Source organism: Arvicola amphibius, chromosome 2 (assembly GCF_903992535.2).
Source record: "Arvicola amphibius chromosome 2, mArvAmp1.2, whole genome shotgun sequence".
NCBI classification, from domain to species: Eukaryota; Metazoa; Chordata; class Mammalia; order Rodentia; family Cricetidae; genus Arvicola; species Arvicola amphibius.
In genome coordinates, this window is record NC_052048.2 from 123549476 (window position 1) to 123570956 (window position 21481).

The 21481-nt window shown below is 44.0% G+C and overlaps 1 protein-coding gene across 1 annotated transcript in view; it reads left to right on the plus strand.

Moving 5' to 3' along the window:
- The first annotated feature begins 8220 nt into the window (after positions 1-8220).
- The window catches only part of Fez2 (fasciculation and elongation protein zeta 2), a 40897-nt gene continuing 27636 nt past the window's right edge, over positions 8221-21481 (plus strand). Inside the window, 3 exon segments of the mRNA XM_038319001.1 lie at positions 8221-8512; positions 12682-12790; positions 21209-21325. Coding sequence (XP_038174929.1) covers positions 8262-8512; positions 12682-12790; positions 21209-21325 — 477 coding nt within the window. The 5' untranslated portion in view covers positions 8221-8261.

Consider the following 21481-nt stretch of genomic DNA (forward strand, 5'->3'; position numbering starts at 1 on the left):
ATAATCCAACAAAGGATCTAAAGCCTATCAGAAGTGAGGGACGTAAGTGTTCTGACCTAGTATTTTCCCCTCTGTATTAACTTTCTCCTCATCCTTGTAACACAGCCATCCCTTCTAGAGGACTGGGAAGTCGAGGTTTGAGACAAAGCCAACTTGAATAACAAAGAAGAGTAAATGAATCATTTTTAAAACATAACTGCCAGATAAAAGTAGTGATGTACTAGCATTGTGTCGGACATTCTGTGATGTAGAAGGGCCCCGACTTATCAAACACCAAGCTGACCTGAAGGTGGGGTTGACAGATGAATTACCTGACCCAGATCAAAGCGTTTCGCTGCAAAGGGGACCTTGTCACGTCCGTCCCTTCAACCGCTCGCTTCCTGAAAGTGAACCAGAAGGCATCCTGCTGTCGTCACCTTCTGAACTGAACCGTCTCTGTAACTCTTTTGTCCCAGAGCTTCAGTCCTCCGTGATTCCCAGTACTCTGTATTCATCTTTCTTTCATGACGGGATAAAAAAGTTGCTATCTGTTTCTTTTTTTCTTCTTGATCTCTACTGTATTTAAGCAAGCAGACTGCATGACCATTTCAGCCTGGAATTTGGGAGTAAATTTCATTTAGATGGTGGGTGTCTCTCTTCTACTCCTTTTCTCTGTTTCCACTTGGCACTGTATTTATTAACATGTTAACTATCAGCCTACTGGCAGCATAGGGGCGCCAGCTGACCCCAATTCAAGGGGTTGTACTTGGCATGTCCTGGAATAACACATCCCTCGAGTCTTTCTCTTCGGCCGAATTGACATTTGTTGGACCATTACCATTTTTTTTTCAAAGTAAATGGGAAATCTTTGTGCACCAACAGGGCCGTGGGTGGGAGGAGCCCAACAAGGATGAGAAGAGGGGCTGGGTATGTGAGCCCAAGGAGGTGAGGGCTGAAGGTCACCAAGTCACAGAAGTAACGTGTTGAAAGGGCTGAATTTACCAGGCCATGTCAATGAGAAAGCTCATCTTTAGTTTTAGGTGCTAATATAAGTCACTCTGTCTTATATGTGTGCTCATCTCCCACAAGCAGACAGGCAGAGTTGGGTCTGCTCCTTTTGTTTTCTATTTTGGAATCCTTCCATCCCTGTAGCCTTCCTTTCTCCCCACTATTGCTAGTTTTTGTAACTTTTTTTTGAAAGGTATACCCCTTTTACAATGACTCAAGTCGAGTACTCTTTTGAGACATCTTCTGGGTCTCTAGGGGAAAAAAATCATACTTCCTGGCCCAACAAATATTGAAAATATGGGTCCCTTCCACCCCTACCTCCCCATTGTCCTGACTCTAGATGCCATCACCATAGAACTTGCCCCATCCTCTGGCCTTAATAATTCTCCAAGTAGGAAATATCCCCTTCTTAACATCTCACATGATTCTAAACTCCAGGCCTGCACCTGAGGTTCTTTCTGTGAACTCACGTGATGTCATGTTCTAGGCTCATGGGGACCCTGAGGTCCAGGTCTCTGAGAAACCACCTAGCTGGAGATGAAGATACTGTGTACTCCACATGCCCAACGTCTGGTCTCTGGGTAGTTCTCTCATGGAGAGTGCACTAAACCCTCTTCGTCTCCCCCACAGATACATGTCTAATTCTTCAGAACACTCACTCCTCTGTCCTGTGGGAGGGTGACATGAGCAGAAAGATCTAGTTCTGCTCTCTACACATCGGTCACCCATTTAACACACCGTCGAGACCTTTCCAGGGCCGCCAACAAAGCCAGAAAGAAAAAATAGAATTGTCTCTTTCCCAAACTTGTGAGGCACCTTGTGGGGACTTCTTGAAGCAACTGTGGGGGCTGTGGAAGATGGACTGGCATTACTCTGCCAGGGTCAAGATGACAAGAGGCATCTAGGCTGAGGTTCCACATAGGAGTTCTAACGGACACAGGTCAGTCCACAGTAAGAGGAACCACAGCTGGGGTTAGCTGGCAGTGTGGGCACAGGCATCCTCTAGAATGCACGCTCATTCCCGTATGTGATGGCTCCCTGGTGTAGGTGTATAAAAACACAAGTCAGGTGGCAGGGGTCCCTGGAACACCACTGGGGTTCATAGAGTGGAATGAGTCAGTAAAATTCAAAGTCTGGTGCCAACTTGGGGCTTTTTAAATCCCCCATCCTGTGAGATTTCAGAGACATACTGATTTGCTTTCCCAAGCAGCAAATCAGTCTCTCGGGCTTGCAACATGGGGGAAGACTAACGTTTCTTTCTTTAAGTGACATAAGAAGGACTTTACAAATCCCCTAGCTTCAACCCTGCATTAGTAAATTAGAAAGAGTTAGAGACTTTGGTGTCTATCCTACTCAAATTGAGCAGAAAATTGAGTAATTACTTGTTTGCTTAATTTACACAAACAATTATCTTAACAGTCCACTTTGTTTTGGTTTCGTGAATCCAGTTCCTGTCTGGCTTCAATAGGATGTCTGTTTAGGTTCAGACCATTTGGGAGAGGCTTTTTTTGATGGGGGCAGCATTGATTTAGCTCTTTTGCTAACACTGATGTATTTTAAAAGACCCAGGGTAAAAACATATTCTATCAAATTTACAGCTTTAAAAAATTATGTTAGGGGCCAGTAAGTTGGCTTAGCAGGTAAAGGTGTCTACAGCCAAGCTTGATGACATGAGTTCAAGGCTCAAAATCCTCGAGGCAGAAAGATAAACCCAACCTCTACAAGTTGTCTTCTGACCATCACACATGTGTCGTGGAACTTGTGGGCACATGTGTGCACAAACAACATATACACACAAACTAAATACATATGAAAAAATTAAAATTATGTTATATGTAGACTAGCTAATCCCATCCTTATTCTCGCATTCTTCCCAGTTATAAAGCGGAATTTTTCTTTAAAGATAGCAAGAAATATTCTAAAATTTTTGAACATCAAAACTTAGGAGGGAAACAGTAAGGATATAGGGAAAAATCCCAAGAATAAACCACCTCAATTATTAATAATTTTAGCATTCTTTGTATTTATTCTCTGTGTCTTTCATATCATGCATCTCAATTCCATTCATTTCCTAGCCTTACAGATCCACCCTCTGCCCTTGCAAGTGCCCCCCCCCCAATAAAATAAAATAAAATTTAAGAGGAAAAAAAGGATAAAAGGAAGACTTTTGTCATGGAAGCTGCAATGTGACACAATGTGTCAAACAGTAAACTCATTTATCTATGTATCTTTACTTGCAAGTGTTCACTGCAAAGAGTTATTGGTCTGTTTCCAGGCCTCTGGTTTCTGCTACACTATCTATGCTGGGTCCTCACTGAGACTCCTCTTGGATATCCTGTTGTTGCCCTGTGTCATGGAGATCTGGCAGCTTTGAATCTACAGGATTGGCCCCTTCATGCACTCCAGCAAGTCACAGATAGGGTGGATGTTGGGGATGGTCAACTCATAACCTTGGTTCTGAGCCTGGGTAGTTAGTTTCAGGGTTGGTCAGCCCGCCAGCTCTCCCTTGTCCTCCCTGGTCCTCACCACCAGGGTGAGCTCTCCAGCACTCTCCTGGCTAGTTCACCCCTTGCCATGCTGAACAAGCAGCGAGGCCAGTTCTGCTTTCACACCCCCAGGGTCTGCTCTCCCAAAGCTACACCTTCAGGGTCAACTCTACTGAAATCACCTATAATGCTTATTTTTTTATCACCCTCATTGGTGCAAATTTTGGGGGATAGCTCTGGTGGTTTTTGTGGGATATTGCTGGGTAATATGATTGCCTACTGTATATCAATACCTAGATTATTAAAATATATAGAATATTTCTATATATATTAATAAATATTTCAGAAGATAAAGCACAATGATGTGCATAATGCACATGCACATGAAATATGTAACTATATCAGACACAAAGTATAGTGTTGCTGAATATTTGTTTAACTATGCAGAGATATGATATATTTGTTTAATTATGTAAATATGTGTTGTTGTTTTTACCTTGACTGCCTAAGGTACCTGACTGGTCTAAGAAAAAGTCGAACAGCTAATAGTGAGGGAGGAGGTATAGGTGGAACTTCCAGGCAGGGACAGTAAGCAGCAGGAGGAATTTAGGCTCAGGGAAGAAAGAAAAGGAGACAGCAGGGAGATGCCAGGGGCCAGCCAGCCAGATGCAGAGCAGGCAGGAAAGTAAGACAGACAGAAGGAATGAAAGGTATAAAGCCCCTATGGCAAAATGTAAATGACTAGAAGCAGGTTAAATTAAGTTAAAAGAGCTGGTGGGTCAATCCTAAGCTAAGGCTGAACCTTCATAATTCATAAGTCTGTGTGTCTTTATTTAGGAAGCTGGTTGTGTGGCCCAAAGAAAATTCCAACTACAGTCTAGTCCTCTACTGAAGAGCTGGATTCCCCTGACCTCCTGGCTTCTCTTCTGCTGCAGACTCCTCTGAATTATCTACTTCTCTTAGGGACCCATTGGGGTCTCCTCTGATGTCTCCAGACCTTCCCCTTTATTACCATTTACTGTTCATTTGTCATTGTATTTAATACAATTTAGAAGAAACTTATTTCCCACCACACTCCCAAATGAATAGGAAGTGGGCTTGTTCAGTTTCTTGACAGCAGTAACCTTTTCTATGTTTTTTTTTTTCTTTCATGACTGGGCTATAGAGATGTCCCATCTCCACTGAATGTCTTCTCTATAACTCCAACATTGGATGTTTAGAAAACTCAAGTTCACCAATGCCAATAGTCTACTTTATTAATGGTGTATTACTATTACTTTGCAGTAATTTATATAATGGTAGCATGAAATATAGTTTACTTCAGAGGTAAAGTAAGAGAGATATCAAAGTAAGCAAATTGTAACGTTAGATAAAGAATGCTATCAATGTTATTTTGCAGCTAGCGTTCAGAGATCAGCATTTGATGACACAGAACACATGTAGACATGTACTCAGAGTGGTGACTCTGCTCCGCTGTTCTGGTACCTTGCAGAGGGTGAAACCATGGCCAGTCATCTTGGCTCCCTATCTTGGTAACCAACTGCTCTAGCTCAAGTTGAACGAAGACCTCAATTTAATCATTAAACAAAGTGGAGCTGTTTACTAGATACTTCCCCTGTCAAATTTAAATAACCGGAATGAAATGTTGTTTATTAACAAAGCTAGATTGTGTGAGGTCTTAGTTTTAATCGGCTTACAATATACATATTTATGGGGTAAAATGTGGTAACTTGATAAATGCTTACATTTTGTGATAATCAGATCAGGGCAATTAGCATTCCCATTTCTTAAAAATTATGGCTTCTTTGTGTGTGGTCTTTGACTACTCAAACACTTTTAAAACAGGGAAACAAATCGAAAGAAGTCACTTTTTCAGTTTGACAAGCAAACACATTTTCCTTAAATTTATGGGTCAATATAGATTGCTGTCCTTTCTATTTTCATTTTCTTCTCTGTCTGTACTGAAGAGCAGGATGCCCCTGGCCTTCTGGCTTCTCTTCTGCTGCAGACTCCTCTGAATTATCTACTTCTCTTAGGGACCCATTGGTGTCTCCTCTGATGTCTCCAGCTCTCCCCCTCTACTCAGATGTCACTTAGAAAGTCTGCCTGACTTTCTCTGTCTCTCTTTTTGTAATTACTAAGTAAATTTAGCCATTTTCTGAGTTTTTCTATAGTAAATTTGATTACAGACCTTCTTATTTGTTGCTTTATGAGCCTTTAGCATTTGCTTAGCATGGTACTTTGACAATTAGACATTTTTGGTATATAAATATATGTGTATATATTTATATTTCTGTATTTCTTTTTATTTACTCTTCTCTCATACAATACATCCCATCTGCAATTTCCCCTCCCTTCACTCCTCCCAGCTTCACACCACCTCCCTTCTTCCCCAGATTCACTGTTCCTCCGTTTCCCTTCAGAAAAGAGCAGGCTATCTCTCTTATCAACCCAACACAGCAGAATTAGAAGCAATGAGACCAGGCATAAGCCCTCATATCAAGGCTGAACGTGGCCACCCAGTAGGAGGGAAGGGTCTCAAGAGCAGACTACAGAGCCAGCGACACCCCCACTGTTAGGGATTGCACTAAAACCCCAAGCTAAACAACACAGCATGTTTGCAGAGGGCCTAGTGCAGACCCACGCAGGCTCCTTGGTCGCCGTGTCAGTCTCTGTGAGTACTTCAGTACTTCCTTTCTTTTTTGTTTTATATTTTCAGATTAATTACATGTTTAGGTGATTTACAAGGTAAGTAATATACTCTTCAATTTTTAATTTAAGTTTCCACTGGGATATGAGATATGCAGAAATTTAATACACTGTCATTCTGGTGTGTTCCCATCTTAGTGTTTATGTGAACACATACTCAAGTACCATGAAGCTGTTATTCTGTCTTCTCTAATTTTGAGCCAAATGCTATAAATCATTTTTCTCAGCTAATTTTTTCTTTTTAAATTTAGTTTTAATTTATAACCTTACAGCTTTCCCATCTCAGCTGCCCCCACAGCAAATTCATGGCCTCTTTTTCTTTATTATTGGTACATGTGTAAGCTAACCTTCCTTCCTTCCTTCCTTCCTTCCTCCCTTCCTTCCTTCCTTCTTTCTTTTCTTTTCTTTTCTTTCTTTCTTTTTTTCTTTTGGGTTTTTGAGACAAGGCTTCTGTGTAGCTTTGGAGCCTGTCCTGGAACTAGCTCTTGTAGACCAGGCTGACCTTGAGCTCACAGAGATCCGCCTGCCTCTGCCTCCTGAGTGCTGGAATAAAAGCAGTGCATCGCCACCGCCCAGCAGCTAATTTTTCTTAGTCTATCAAATGAGCAACGACCTTTACACATGTTCATTTTTATGGGGTCTTTTCTAGGAGCTGGTAGAAAACAATAGGCATAAAATAAAGAAGTTTGAGTGAGCCAGTTTGTAGAACTAGTCTGTATGAGGTGGTTAAAGGAGACCTGCTTCCTCCTCAGAGGCTCTGTGCCGGTGGACTGCCTACACCCTAAACTGGTGCTCTCATTTTCAGTTCCGAGCCAGGGTAGGAAGTTCAAATTTGGCTGAGGGGAGGAGCATTAACCGGAAGGAGACCTGAGAGGAAATAATAAGTGAAGGATTTCAGGGAACCAGAACTTGGAAGCCAGTAGTTTCTGAGTCAAAAAGAGTCTAAGGAAGGGGTGGGTACCACAACTTGCCCTGAAATGGGTCTCCGATTGGATGACTTCTGACGCTCGCCATCTCTCCACCTCCTTTTGTCTGGAGGGGGGTGCGGGGGGGGTATACTGTGTGTTAGGCAATTTATTAGGCGTTTTGTATCCATTGTTCTATTTAATTATATATAAAAACAAGCCCTCTGGATAGAACTGCTCATAAATTTTTTTATAGAATCCTGAGTATGTGTGTCTATAAAATATTTTATAATACATTATTTAATGATGTTTCACCCTCTAAATGACACATTCGAAGAGATACTGTCCTTTTCAATTCCTGGGCATTTTCTGCTTATATCTACTTTCTCTAATTTTTATTAGTTAAATGCACATAACAAAACTATAATCCTGGCCATCTTCAGGGTACGACATAGTCACACTGCCTACAACCACTTCTCTCGACCTCCAGAAATCTTTTCAACTTGCAAAACAGAGAAGCTATATCCATGAAACAAACTTCCCATACCTCTGTCACACGTTTACAAAATTTAATTTTCACTTAGCCTTAACAGTCCAGGTACGCTTAGTAATAAGGTAGTGCCCACAGATAGCAACCAGGTGGGTATTTACTCTTCAGGCATTTATTCAGTACTTCGAGAATATCCACTCACCTAATTATTCAGCCAGCGTGTGTTTTGCACGTGGGAGATATATGTTTGTGGAACGAATTTTGGTTACCATTTAAACATTTCCCAGTAACTCTTGTCATTCTGGAAGGAATGTTGCAAGACAGGTCCCCTGGGGAAAAAAAAAAAAAAAACAAACAAACAAACAAAAAAAAAACTGACACTAGGTTTTTAAAAACTCTTCCTTTTTAGCCACTTTTAGACAGGGACGCTGAGGGAACTTATTTCTAAATGGTCAAGAACATAGGAAGTGACTCAACTCAGTTAAGACCTCCCTTTCCCTGGGAACTAGTGGTCAGCTCCAAAAGACACCAGAAGCAGATTCTAGGGGGCACTTTAGGACTCGCACACCCTAGAGCAGACGGCCAAGGGGCGTGACCACGAGTGGGCGGCACCAGGGGCGTGGTCTTACATCGACAGGGCGTGGCCGGCCGGCCCGGGAGGGGTGCGCGCCGGCAGCGGGCGCGATGGCGGCGGACGGGGACTGGCAGGATTTCTATGAGTTCCAGGAGCCGGCCCGGAGTGTCCAGGACCAGGAGAACTGTAACGCGAGTCCTGAGGCCGAAGCTGGGGCACCCGCGGGCGGAGACAGCTTCCCGGCCTTGGCCTGCAGCCTGGAGGAGAAGCTGAGCCTGTGCTTCCGCCCCTCGAAGGACGCCGAGCCCCCGCGGACGACCGTGCGGCCCATCACGGAGCGCAGCCTTCTGCAAGGCGACGAGTGAGTGCGGGCCCCGGAGCGGGCGGGAGCGGCCCCCACCTCGCCCTGCCCCCGCCGCCACCGGGAGTCCGAGCTGGCCCCGCCCCACGCCCTCCTTCCTCCTCGGCAGCTCCCAGCCCCGCCCCGAGCTGCTGGCCTGGCCGGCTGGAGTTTAAAAGCCCTTTGCCCCTGCCTTCCCTTGAACCCTCCTGCAGACCCCTGTGTGCTGCCTTATGGGGCACGTGCGGGTCATTCGTTCATTCAACTCGCTTCTGTTAAAGCCCCTGCCAAGGACTTGGCACTGGGCATGACCAAACTGTGCATTGCTCCTTCCAAGTAGGACACCAAGTGAGATGGGACATAGGTCTGTTAAATGGATGTTTTATGGATGTGATGAGTGCTTTGATAGATATTCGTACCGGATATGGGAGAATTATTTCAAAGGGGATGTCCGTATGAAGACCTCATAGGGCAAGCAGCCCGCAACTTGAATCCTGATGGAGTCAGGTGCAAAGGTGCAGGGGTGTGAGGTACCATTGATGTCACAGAAGTCTGTTGGGACCACAAGAGCAAACTGCCGCAGAAGCAAAAAGTGAAGGGCGGCAGTTACTAATGTCAAGGATCCGGTAGTGTCTTGGGAAGACTAGTTAGTGCACGGCAGGCAGTGGCTACAGAATCTTTTATGTGACTAATTTTATGAGAACGTTCACAAGGGTTGACTAGAGCACTTTATTTAAACACCTAAACCCCAATCATTGTTTGGTTAAGTGAAAGTTGTGATTATTTACAATGATTTTGCCCCATAAGAAAACTAAGAGAATGGTGAGAGCCAGCGGGCTAGAGTGTTTTGTTTGTGGGGAGACAGGAGTCCCTAGTTCTCTCAGAAGGTGGTGGGTGGGTGGGATCTATTTCCAAAGCACTGGAGCAGTGGAGGGACTAGAGGTTATTTTTATTACATTTTATTAATTTTTGTGAGTACTTTTGTGAGTGTGGGTGGGTGCAGCAAGGCTCTCCAGTGCGGGGGGCCACATCTTTGGAAGTCAAACGACCACTCATGGATGGTGCTTCCTTTTTTACAACCATGTGGCTCCCCAGCATCATTGCTCACCGTGGCTGTAGGCGCCTTTACCGGCCAAGCCGTGTGAGAAATTCTTGGATGATGATAAGACTCTTATTAAGAAAAGAGTTTTAATTCCTCAAGGAATTAGGAGATTTGTCAAGAAAGAGCAGAGAGAGGACTCCTGTAAACGTGGCTGAAGAGCTGTCTTCCAACACCAGTCCTTTTTATTGTTTCTTTTGCCCAAGGCCAGAGGAGGGATAAGCTTGTGATAGGATTGTAAATACAGAGATAGGTGTGCTGTGCATAACAAAAGGTGACTCTTGTGGAATTTCCCAAAGAGAAGATAGCTTTATATATGTGTAGATTTATACTTTGTTGAGGCTTGCTGCATATTCTGGATTTTAAAATTATATTTATGAGTAACTTACCTAAAACAGATGCATGTGGCTTGTCCTAAGATTCTTAGAAGACCTATTTTTGCTTCAGCTGGACATTCTGCAAAGTTTATTTTAGCCTGCCCTTCAAACTTAGGTGGCTGTAAAGTCTAAGCTATTTTGTTGCTTTTCCGGTTTTGTTTCTAGCCCAAGCTGGCTTTGAACTTGCTCTGCAATGAGGCTGACCTTGACTTCCTGTTCTTCCTGCTGCCCCCAAATGCTGGAATGTACGTAATTCCCCTGTAAACCATTAAGCCTTTTGTTATCCCCCCCCCCCCCCCCCCCCCCCATTTGGAGATTGAGCCTCAGGTAGCACAGGCTGGCCTCAAACTCATTTTGTAGCCAAGGTTGACCTTGAACTCCTGATCTTTCTAGTGCAAGATTCCCAGATGATTACACGCACCAGCACACCCACTTTTCTGTGGTGCTGGGGTTTGATTCCAGGGCTCACACAGGCTAGGCAAACATTTTAGCATTTGGGCTTCATCTGTAGCCCCTGTTGCTCCTGATGTTTTTTAGTAGGTGGTGTGTTATTAAGAGTACGATTTGGGAATGTGTAGAGAACTCTTGTAAAAGCTAGGGCCCACTCCCCCTCGTCTCCTTCCTCTGGTGTACTTGGGCTTTGTAGGGTCCATTCCAGCTTTTCAGCAGTAAGGAAATCCCTTTGCCTGATTGCCTTCACGACTTGGATCTTTTACTTAACTTCCTTGAGCTTTGCTTTCAGTTTCTGTCAGTATGGATTGTACTGTGGCCCAGGATGGCCAGGACAGTGTCCCCTGGAGCTGCTGTCTCTAGGACTTTGGCTGGGAGGGAGCTCTCCCACCAGCTGTTTATGACAGGTCAGAATATTTATGATAAGGACAAGGCAGCTCAGATGTCTTGACTAGAGAATTCTGGAAATCTTTGCGGGAAGTTGACCTTATGTCCTTCCAGCTACAATTGTTCTGACCTTGGGAGAGGGAGAGTGACAGCCTTGTTTATTGTCCTGTTTTCTTGGAAGCTGGAGCCCAGTGACACTCCTTCCTGGAGAGAAACTCCACTGTCTTTGTCTTGTAGCTTCTTTGAAGAAGGATGTGACCAACAGGCAAAGCAACTCCTCCAAACCTGGACTCCTCACCTTTTAGAAGAGTCTGTGTCCTTGGCCAGGGTTAGGTATATAGTCAGTTGTTAGTGTTTGAAAAGTTGTGGCCCAGGATGGTCAGACTCAGCAAGTAGTTGCCTTTGCCTCCAGTTCTGGTTTACTGACACTAGAGACACCTGGTTCCGGTTTGTAGGGTGATAGACCCTGCTTCCTAGAGTTTTTTGGGTTCATGTTTTTCTTGAGGTTGATTTGGCTTTGTAAGCCACACACCCCTTGGGTTGTTATACTTCTGGCAGCTTCTTTTCTTAAGCATAGAATTTTGTTTATTAAATCAAGTATGTTGCTTTTCCTTGCTACGTTTTTGCCCTTGCTAGGGTTGTTTGTATATTGATTGCTGACAAACTTGGACAAAAAGGGCTTATCTAAATACTTAATGATTTATTACTTACAATTAGATACCTGTTATACATTTTAACTTTTAAAAATGTGACATGTTAGTGTTGTCTCCCAGTAAGTAGCTCAGATGTGTAGTGTTTAATCTCTCTTACCCTAACTAAATTTTATCTTACTGATATCTCTGAACTTCTGCTTTTTTCCCCATAAAACATCATGTTGTACTATGTTGATGATTATTTTGGTACTAAACCCTGAATTTTGATCATGAAGTATGCTGTCTTTGTCCATCGTGGTCTGTAATATTTTTCAATATGATTTGTTTGAATTAATGTTTAAAATGTTGGAGCTGGAAAAGATGCCTACTTCATGTCTAAGCTTCATCTTGTAGCAGGGCAACTGATGCCCAGGCAGGTTAGGAACTTGGCCAAAGACTGGCTCATTATTTGAAGGGAAATAAATATACAATTCTGTTTCTTGAATCCCAGTCAAATGCCCCTTTGCTTTACCCCATCCCCCGCCCCCGGAACCCAGATGCTGTGTGATAAGGTAGATAGTTGTGTTGACTGTGTAACCTGCCTGCAGTGTGATCCCTCACTCTCTCTCCTCTCCTCAGCCTCAGTTCTTACCCTGTTACATTACAAATAGATATCAAACCCTGTTCTCACACTGAGATTGAATCCTTGCTCCAGAGAATATAGCATGTCTTCGGAAAGCACAGCGTGTTTGCTTTGTGTCTCTGGAGACAGTTCTGAGATTGTCCGTGTTTCCTGGCTCTTCACTTGGAAAATGAGGATAATAAAGGGTTCTGCTTCTAATGTTTTTTTTTTCGGTTCTAATGTTTTTGAGGATTCAATGACTCTGTATGTTTTCGTGTGTGTGTGTATGTCTTCATTTATCTATCTACACTGCTTTTTTTTACATTTAGTTACTTATTTTGTGTGTGTGTGTGTGTGTGTGTGTGTGTGTGTGTGTGCTCTGTCATTCTTCTGTGTGTGCTCTGTCATTCTTCTGTGTGTGTAAACTTCTTCGAACAGTGTCCTGCACATAGTCAGTCCAATTAGGATTTTTCATGACTTTTGTTGTTGCTTTTCTAAGAAACAATGCACCTTCTGTTTTTTTAATTTTTAATTATTTTTTACTCTGGGTCCTTTTGCTGGATCTTTAATAAAAGCCACGTGGAGTGTTATATTTCACTGATTGCTGTTTTCTTCTGTTTAAGGATTTGGAATGCCCTGACAGATAATTACGGGAATGTCATGCCGGTAGACTGGAAGTCGTCCCATACGAGGGCTTTGCATTTGCTTACTCTGAACCTCTCCGAGAAAGGGGTAAGTGAGGACCTGGACCCGAGTGACTGTGCAGCGGTGCTGATGGTGGGGCAGTAGGGCAGCATCTCTTAGCACAAGCTCCTGGAGCTGCCTCTTATTTCCAAGCCGCTGTCCAGCCTACTCTTGGCGTCTTGGATCCACTACTGTCCCTTTGCTGGTGCGATCTTGCCGTTCCTTATGTGTTCAGTTTTGCATGGCTGCTAAATTCTGTCACCAACGATCTCCATTTCCTTGTGCTTATTACAACCAAACTGTGATAGAGTGAGAACACTCAGAATCTTCCCGTTTTATTAAAACCTATTTTGGGCATATTGGGATATCAGCAGGGAGTGAGTGGTATGTAATTTAGTGATGCTGGGCACAACGTATATTCCTGTGATTATTAGGGAACCATCAAAAGACATTTCTGTTCTTGACTTTTTTTTTTTTTTTTTTTTTTTTTGGTTTTTCGAGACAGAGTTTCTCTGTGGCTTTGGAGCCTGTCCTGGAACTAGCTCTTGTAGACCAGGCTGGTCTCGAACTCACAGAGATCTGCCTGCCTCTGCCTCCCGAGTGCTGGGATTAAAGGCGTGCGCCACCACCGCCCGGCCTGTTCTTGACTTTTTGTGTGCATGTATGTATCTGTACACTCGTGTGTGTGTGTGTGTGTGTGTGTGTGTGTGTGTGTGTGTGTGAGTGCTCGTTGTATTTATCTGGTGGTTGATATCGGGTATTCACCTCAGTCATTTTCTGCCTTACATTTTAAGATAGGGTGTCTTATAAATCTGGGCTTCACTAATTCAGCGAGGCTGGCCGGCCAACCATCCAGCCCTAGGTCCTCTCTCACTTTCTCTCTTTCTCTCTCTACCTTTCTCTCTCTCTCTCCCCCAGCACTAGAATTATAGGTTGCATCCCACTGTGCCTGGCTTTTATGTGGGTGCTGTGGATCTGAAGTTAGGTCCTCATGCTTGTGTCTCCCCACTTTAGCACCCGGATGTCTTCCCATTGCTGACTTTTGACGTTTTAATGTATGTGCATCCTGATATTGTCACATGAAGATGCCATGAACACAGTAGTGCGATGACTAGGGGCTGGAAAGGAATGATTTGCAGTAGACGTTAACAGAGTGACATAAACTTCAGACTCATCCCGTTTAAGTTCTTCACAGAGCAGTGTGAGCACATGTCAGATCCCCGGCGCTGTGAGCGCGTGTCAGATCCCCCAGCGCTGTGAGCGCGTGTCAGATCCCCTGGCACTCTGTTTCATTCAGTGCAGTTGTGCTATCATAGGGAACGTAATGCTGTGAGGCTGTCAGTATGGTAAGCAGTGTTGTTAATGTTTCGTGAATTGATTTTCTTAAATATGTCACTTGCAAAAGCCATTACTTTCAATTTCTAGTGGAATATAAGATTCTGACTGTTTGCCAGTATTCGCGTAGCTAACCAGCCTCCCGTCATTAACTCCTTTAGGCTCTGCAGGTTGACCTGACACACATTCACTAAACAGGACCAGAGCTAGATCGCTTTTGTTCCATCTTCTGTTTATTTAGGGCTTAGCTGTCATTTGGGACTTTGTCCAAGTTCCCCTGCTTCTCTGAAGCTTCCTATTACTGTTTTAGCCTCTGCTGATCTCATGGAATTAGACAATTTTAGGGTCTCTAAAGGACACTTAATCTAGCCGCTCAGATGGGAGAAACCCCACCTACAGCATCAGTCACAGATGGTTTCTTCACCATGGCCTGAATCCTCTCGCGAAAGAAAACACGCCCCTGTGTAGAACCTGGAGAGCCTGCGGAGATGGGAACTTTTACAGGGTTTGTTTTCTGTCCCAGTGAGTTTAGCCCTGTTGTCTCCTGGGTGCTGGACCCCACAGGGCAGCATCCATGTGTCTTTCAAATCATCACGGTGCTTTCTCACTAATCATGTTTGTGTGGCTGTCATTAGATTGTGACTTTCTAGTAACTGATTCTGTGCCTGGCTCTTAGTGGCCTGTTTGCTGAGTAAGTAGATGAACGGATCACCTTTTCACTGAGACTGAAGTTAGAAACCATGATGGAAATTTTGCCTTGTTTTAATTTAATTTTTTTTTATTGAAAGGATTCATGAGTACATTTTCTTTTTTAGAGTATATTTTCTTATTGACATTCTAAAAAAGTAGCATAAAACAGTGCATTTCATAGCTTGGAAAAGAAGCACAGTAGCTCCATGATTCAAGCACTCCAACCTGACTTTATTGAATAAAATATCAATCTCGTATTGTTCCTCTGTAACTCCACTCCTTTTGTGTCCCTCGGATGCTGTTTGTAGTGTCAGAGTATCGCTGTGGCCGTGCTAGTGCCGAGTAAAGACTTTCCATTTAATCCTGGGACTGATGTGGAAGGCTTTACCTGGGAAGACTCGGTAGGTCAAATAGACACGTGACGATCACTCAGTCGGTCGTGTGCCTTGCTGTGGCTATTCTTCTGCTGACAGAATTAGATTAGAGCTCCACCCCCAGAAAGATCATCTCTGCGTAGAGTTCCTGAAGAACAGGTGTGCACGAGTCAGGGCAGAGTGATCGTGTGACTCTTCGGTGCTGTACAATTAAGAAGAAATGTAGCCTAGGAAAGTGGTGTCATCATCGCCATGTTGGTGCTGTATTCTTTCCACGATTGAGTAAGATCTGGCTTTTGAAAGCACTCTTTCCACTTTCCTCCTTATAAAATGGGATCTTTAAGGGGAATTTTTTTTCTCACGAATGAGAGAATAATTTGCTTTTTTGTGTTGACAGTATTTAGGAAAACAACAGCTAGATTTCATTTTCCCTCACTGGCGGTCATGGCACACATTTTTCACATTTGTTGGGTCCTTTCTAGAAGCCTGGCACTTTCCACATTCTTTTATGGGCATGTTTTTCCATTTGCTGTGTGTGCAGTTGAATGCAGGGCCATGGTAGGATCAGCTGTGCCTCACCCAGGCATGGGGAGTGAAGGGAATCTTGGCTCCAGAAAGGCACACTCTGCTGGCTGGGAGGGTGACTGAGGAGCCCCTTGTCAGTCAGGGGTTAGCTTTCAAAGGCCTCAGCATTCTCAGCCCTGGTGTGGGGAAAATGGGAAGTGGGCCTGGTTCCCTCTTGGAAAGATGATCTGGGATCATTATTTCTGTTGTCATGGAAATTTCGTAGTGCAGTGCTTTTGTATTTCTAGTGTGTTTGGAACCTGTTCTAGATGAGCACTCCTGCTTACTGTGCTTGGGTGATGGAATGCTTCTGTCATTTTGGCTTGGAGTGTCTCTCGTGACCCTTCCCTTTCCTTCTTGGGTACAATTGGATGTTCCTTTCATCCTCTTCTCCATCTTCCCATCTCTCTCGACTGAGTCTCAAGTAGCCCAAGTTGGCCTTGAACTTGCTACCTAGCTGGGGATGAAGTTGAAGTCCTTCTGTCTCTATCTCCCTGGTGCTGGAATCCTAGGCGTGCCCACCATGCCTGGTGCCACAGGGTCTGTGTTCTAGTGCATCTTGATATCTCCCAGAGTAGAAAGAGGATGGATATGATGATGTTTTCCTTAACAGTGATTTTAAAATTAAAACTTTATTTATAAGCCAGGGAAGAAAAAGAAAACACAATTCTGATGTTCAAGCTACAGGGAAGGATGATGGAGCAGGTGAGTGTGTGGCTGATGACAGTTTGTTGGCCATGGTGTCATCCTGTGTGCTCTGATCACACTGTGACCGTAACAGCTCGCCTCCTCCACCCCTCACTTTGTTTCTATGGCAGTGGACCCGAACTCTCACGAAGAGTCTAGTCTCTGACCCTTTCTCACTGGGATTAATTATCAGAAGTAACTGCCATCCTTTAGTAGCAAGCGCTACGGGGCCGAGACGTGAGGGCTGCTCCTGCCCTACATCCTCGGTGTCGAGTGCCACTGCTGCCACCTTCAGCTGCTGCTGCAGATAACCTTTTGACTCAGTTTCCTTTCTCACGGACTCTGCGCATTGGCCAACCCAGAGGATGAAATTGCGCTCTTACTGTTCCCCACTCTCCAGCTCTGACCGACAGGCAGACTTTCCCTTCTCCTGCCCTCCGAGTTTAAGCCTGTCGGAATCCCCAGGTAAGTTCATCTGACATTTTGTGTGAGGCATACTTACCACAGTCATTTGTCAGTCAGCCTCACAGGGACATACACCTCATTTCGATAATGTGCTAGCGGGACCCCAGCTTCCTAAACTCAATCTGACCCCACATGGCGCTGCGTCAGTGAATGTGGGCAGGAAAGAAAGCTGACTGCAGTAAACAGTTTCCGAATATACCCCAGCTCAATTCAAAATGGAGTGTGTAACGAATCCTAGGTGTTTCTGCCAATGTTCACTCAGTGCATCTTGTGACTTTACTGCAGCCTTGGTTCTGAACATAGCTTGTGCACTCTGCCCTGCACATGCCACCAGGCACTTCCTGATGCCACCTGTGACATCTCGGCTCAGATGCGGGACTGTTGCAGTAAACACGCATTGTGGTGTTTTCACTGTGCAAACAAGGTTTGCTGTTCCTATAGAAACATAATTGTTTGATTACAGAAACCAAGGATGTAGTATTTTCCTGTTTTCATTCTGAACCAGGCAAGTATCACATCGGTGTCTCTTCGGCTTGTAATGTGTCAGAATGTTGGGCTTTAATAACTATTGTTTGAGTTGCTGACGAGCTCCATCAAAAATTGTTCAGCGAATTTTGGCTTAGGATTGCAACAGGATTTTCAATAGTCGCTGGAATGGCCCTAAACATGCTTCTGCTCCTTTGTGCTATATATTTGGCATTCTTAGCATTGAGGATTATAAAATCAAAATCTTGATCAAGTCTGAAAAGCACTGAAGATAATGTCTTGGGGGGCATCAAATTTTCAGCTAAAATTTAATTGGTATGTAAAAATAAATATGTACCCCACTAGTATGCAGATTTTGTTTATTCTTATTACATGGAAAAATACACGTCTACCAAAAGAAGTGTTGTAAAATACATTTCTAAATTTCCCAATGTCTTCTTATCAGTAGATGGTTTCTTTTTTTATATAGAAACAAGAGCATGTGAAAATTTCTTGAGTTAAAAGGGGGTGGCAAGTAGACAGTTTAAGAGACCCTGAGTAGACAATCAGTGTCTTGATTCTTTGATGGCTGTGCAGTGGCCGTTCTAGTGTGAATGGGTTGCTCTCTCTCTTACCTTCCCAGACATCCTCTGTCATCGCAGGAATGACCTTGGCTTCTGCGTTGTCTCTGCTCTTGTGTTTGTCTCCCGTTTCCTCTGCAGTCTCCTGTGGGTATCTTTCTGAGAATGGGTGCAGGAAAGGTAAATTCTTTAGTACTGCACATCTAAAAATGTCTTTATTTTTAGCTTCTGCCCAGTTGTTCAATTGGCTGGACATTAGATTCCAGGCTCCAGGATGGATTTTGTTTTTGAACAGGAAAATTGCATTGATTGGTTTTTGGCATGTATTGTTGCTGTTGTAAATTCAAGTGATGTATTAATTCCGATTCTTCTGTCTGCTCTTTTTCTTTTGTCTTTGACACATGGTGTTCTGAAATTTCACAGGGTGTGTATGTCAGAGCCCGTGCTGCCAGGCCTTTGCTGGCCTAAGATGCTGTGAGAAACAGAAAGAGGAGGCACATTGTCCCTGAGGGTCTGCAGGGAATTACATACTGACAGTAGACCTGGTGAACAGCAGGCTTTCCCACCCTCCCATGGGAAACCAGCATGCCTGTGGCTCTTTCCTATGCCTTTTTCATTCACCCGCCTTACCCTGGCTGACATTCATCTGAAAACTCCTGTGTAAGGAACTGGGAAGGCTCTAGGGACCTGCATCCGCTTCATTGTATCCTGAAGTTTAAATATATCCTATGTACTAGTAAATAAAATCATTTTTCCAGATGATCCTCCCTTCCTCCAAGTACTGGGGTTTGAACCAGGGCTTTAAACAGGTCTTGTCTACAACTGAGCTGAGCTAGATCCCTAACTGGCCTTGTACTTTTCATTTTGAGACAGAATAAGTTACCTAGGCTGGCCGGGAGCTGACTTGATCCTCCTGTCTCAGCCTTTTACTGGCATTACAGGCCTGAGTTACTACATCTGCCTAAAATGTGTTAATTTAGTTATGCTAAGTGTTATATTTATAAATGGTCAAATATTTCATATCCAAAGTGCCTGAAGTGTTTCAGATTTTGGATTTTTTTTTAAATTGGGATATTTGTAGGCATGCACTGAGATATGGAGATGGGATCCAGGTATAAACATAATTACATTTCTGTGTCACATATACCTTATATACATAGTCTGATGGCAATTTTATGTAATACTTTTGATGTACCTGTGTCTTGAGCACAGCATTCATATAAGGAATTTCCCCCTGGTGACATCATGCTACTTTTCAAAAAGCTTCTGATTTTGGCACATTTGAATTCTAAAGGTTTTTATTTATTTACTTAAAAATTTCAGATTACAGTTTCTTGGCCGTTTGTATAATATAATAATTGATTACTAGATCATATTAATGATGTACTATGTAATGTAATGGCATGTTTATTTTCTTCCACAGTCCTTGTTGCCCCTTTGTCTCACTGTGTGCTAATTGCTCTTGGAGAATAGAGTTCTAATTTTAGTTCTGCTCACCAAGAGAACAGTCATGTGACAATAGGTGACTGACTCATAGCCAGCTAGCTAGATAATCGTTTCTTGACTCTGTTGGTTTCCCAGGTAGCTTTTCAATTGCTATTGATACAAAACTCAGTATTCCTAAAGGGGCTGTGTATATTGGGTTGGGTAGGCATAAGGGAAACTGACAAGGCTTGATACAGTATCCCAGGCATGGCAACAGCTACTGGATGATGCAGTACCCCAGGCATGGCAACAGCTACTGGATGATACAGTACCCTAGGCATGGCAACAGCTACTGGATGATACAGTACCCTAGGCATGGCAACAGCTACTGGCTGGTGCAGTACCCTGGCATGGCAACAGCTACTGGATGATACAGTACCCTAGGCATGCTAACAGCTACTTGGTGATGCAGTACCCAGGCATGGCAACAGCTACTGGCTGGTGCAGTACCCTGGCATGGCAACAGCTACTGTGGGTGCAGTGTAGTGAGGAGCAGCAGGCTGTGTTCCTGCCACCTAGCTCCCGGCCGCCTGGCTAGCTTATGCCCTGAAATAACAACACACAAATTGTATTCATTTAAACACTGCTTGGCCCATTAGCTCTAGCCTCTTATAGGCTAACTCTCACATCTTGATTAACCCATTTGTATTAATGTGTGTAGCACCACGAGGGTAGCTTACCAGGAAGATTCAGCATGTCTGATCTGGCGGCTGGCTCCATGGCGTCTGTCTCAGAGAGGAGAGGCATGGCGATTGCCTCACTTCCCTCTTCCTCCCAGCATTCTGTTCTGTCTACTCCACCCACCTAAGGGCTGGCCTATCAAATGGCCAAGGCACTTTCTTTATTAACCAATGAAATCAACACAAAACAAGCCCCTCCCACATCAGTGCAGTACCCAGGTGTGGCAACAGCTACCGGCACTTTAGCAGCCCCAATATGAAAAGGAAAATAGAAGTTTCTGTAGTCTGGAGAGATTTGCTGAGAAGAACTCTACCTGACAAGAGCTGTGGTTTTTGGTACAGAGCCAGAGCTGACAAATGGTATCCTGGCAAAGAGGAAGACAGCAGGATGAATGCTCAGCTCACTCCTTCTCACCTTGCAGTCTCCTGGTGTCTGCCAGTGATATGTAACCCAATGGGAAGCCAGAAGTCAAGGGCATCCTTAGATCTGGTCCATATGGTCAGCCTCCTGGATACAGAGCATAGAAGCAAATGGAGCTGAAGTGATTAGAGACTCTCCAGCAGAGTTAGGCTTAAAGGTGTTTTAGGAACCTAGAGGTATTCTTTTTTCTTTTGGAAGGAGGGATGTTCATTTGGAAGGACTGAATGTCTCATGGATGGCTCCTGCCTGCCAGGATGTTGACTACTTTTATTCTAAGTATTTGAATATTAGAAAGTAGTTTGTAGATGGCTCTGTAGAATTGAAGCAACATGCCAGTTTGTCAACTATGTACTCGTTGCTACCTTCTGTTCAGTCCAGTGCCTTACAGTTTGCTAATAAATATGGTGTTTTGTTTTTCCTTTTATCCAAGTGTTAGTTTTTATACTGCTCTGGTAGGTGCTGCTTCTGGAAAAATAGCTCTACATTTGTGTGAGACCATAGGGTGCTTGCCGACCTAGTCATTTTAAAGTTTGTCCTGCACTGTACTTACTGCTGCTGGGGGAGCACGTAGCACACAGTGTGGCTTGACCTAGGATGACTCCGGACCCTTTTCTAGGACTAGGTCTACAGCACAAGTTTTCTGTTCCTTCCTTAGTGCAGGAATGCTGACATTTGCATCACAAGGACTTGCTGTTAAATGGGGGTGCTTTTGTTTTCAGATGAATGACGGCTTATTCTTTGACACCTCAGATGAGGAGGAGCTGAGGGAGCAATTGGATATGCATTCGATCATTGTCTCCTGTGTCAACGAGGAGCCCCTCTTCACTGCAGACCAGGTATGGAGGTGAAGCAGAACCCACAGCCGAGAGCCATGTCTTACTAAAACTGCAGATGGTGCTTATCCTACTGCACTTGCCCTAGACTGTGTGGCTAATGCAGCCTTAACGTGAGTCTTCAACGGAGAGGTAAAACAAGGTAGATACTATCCAAGG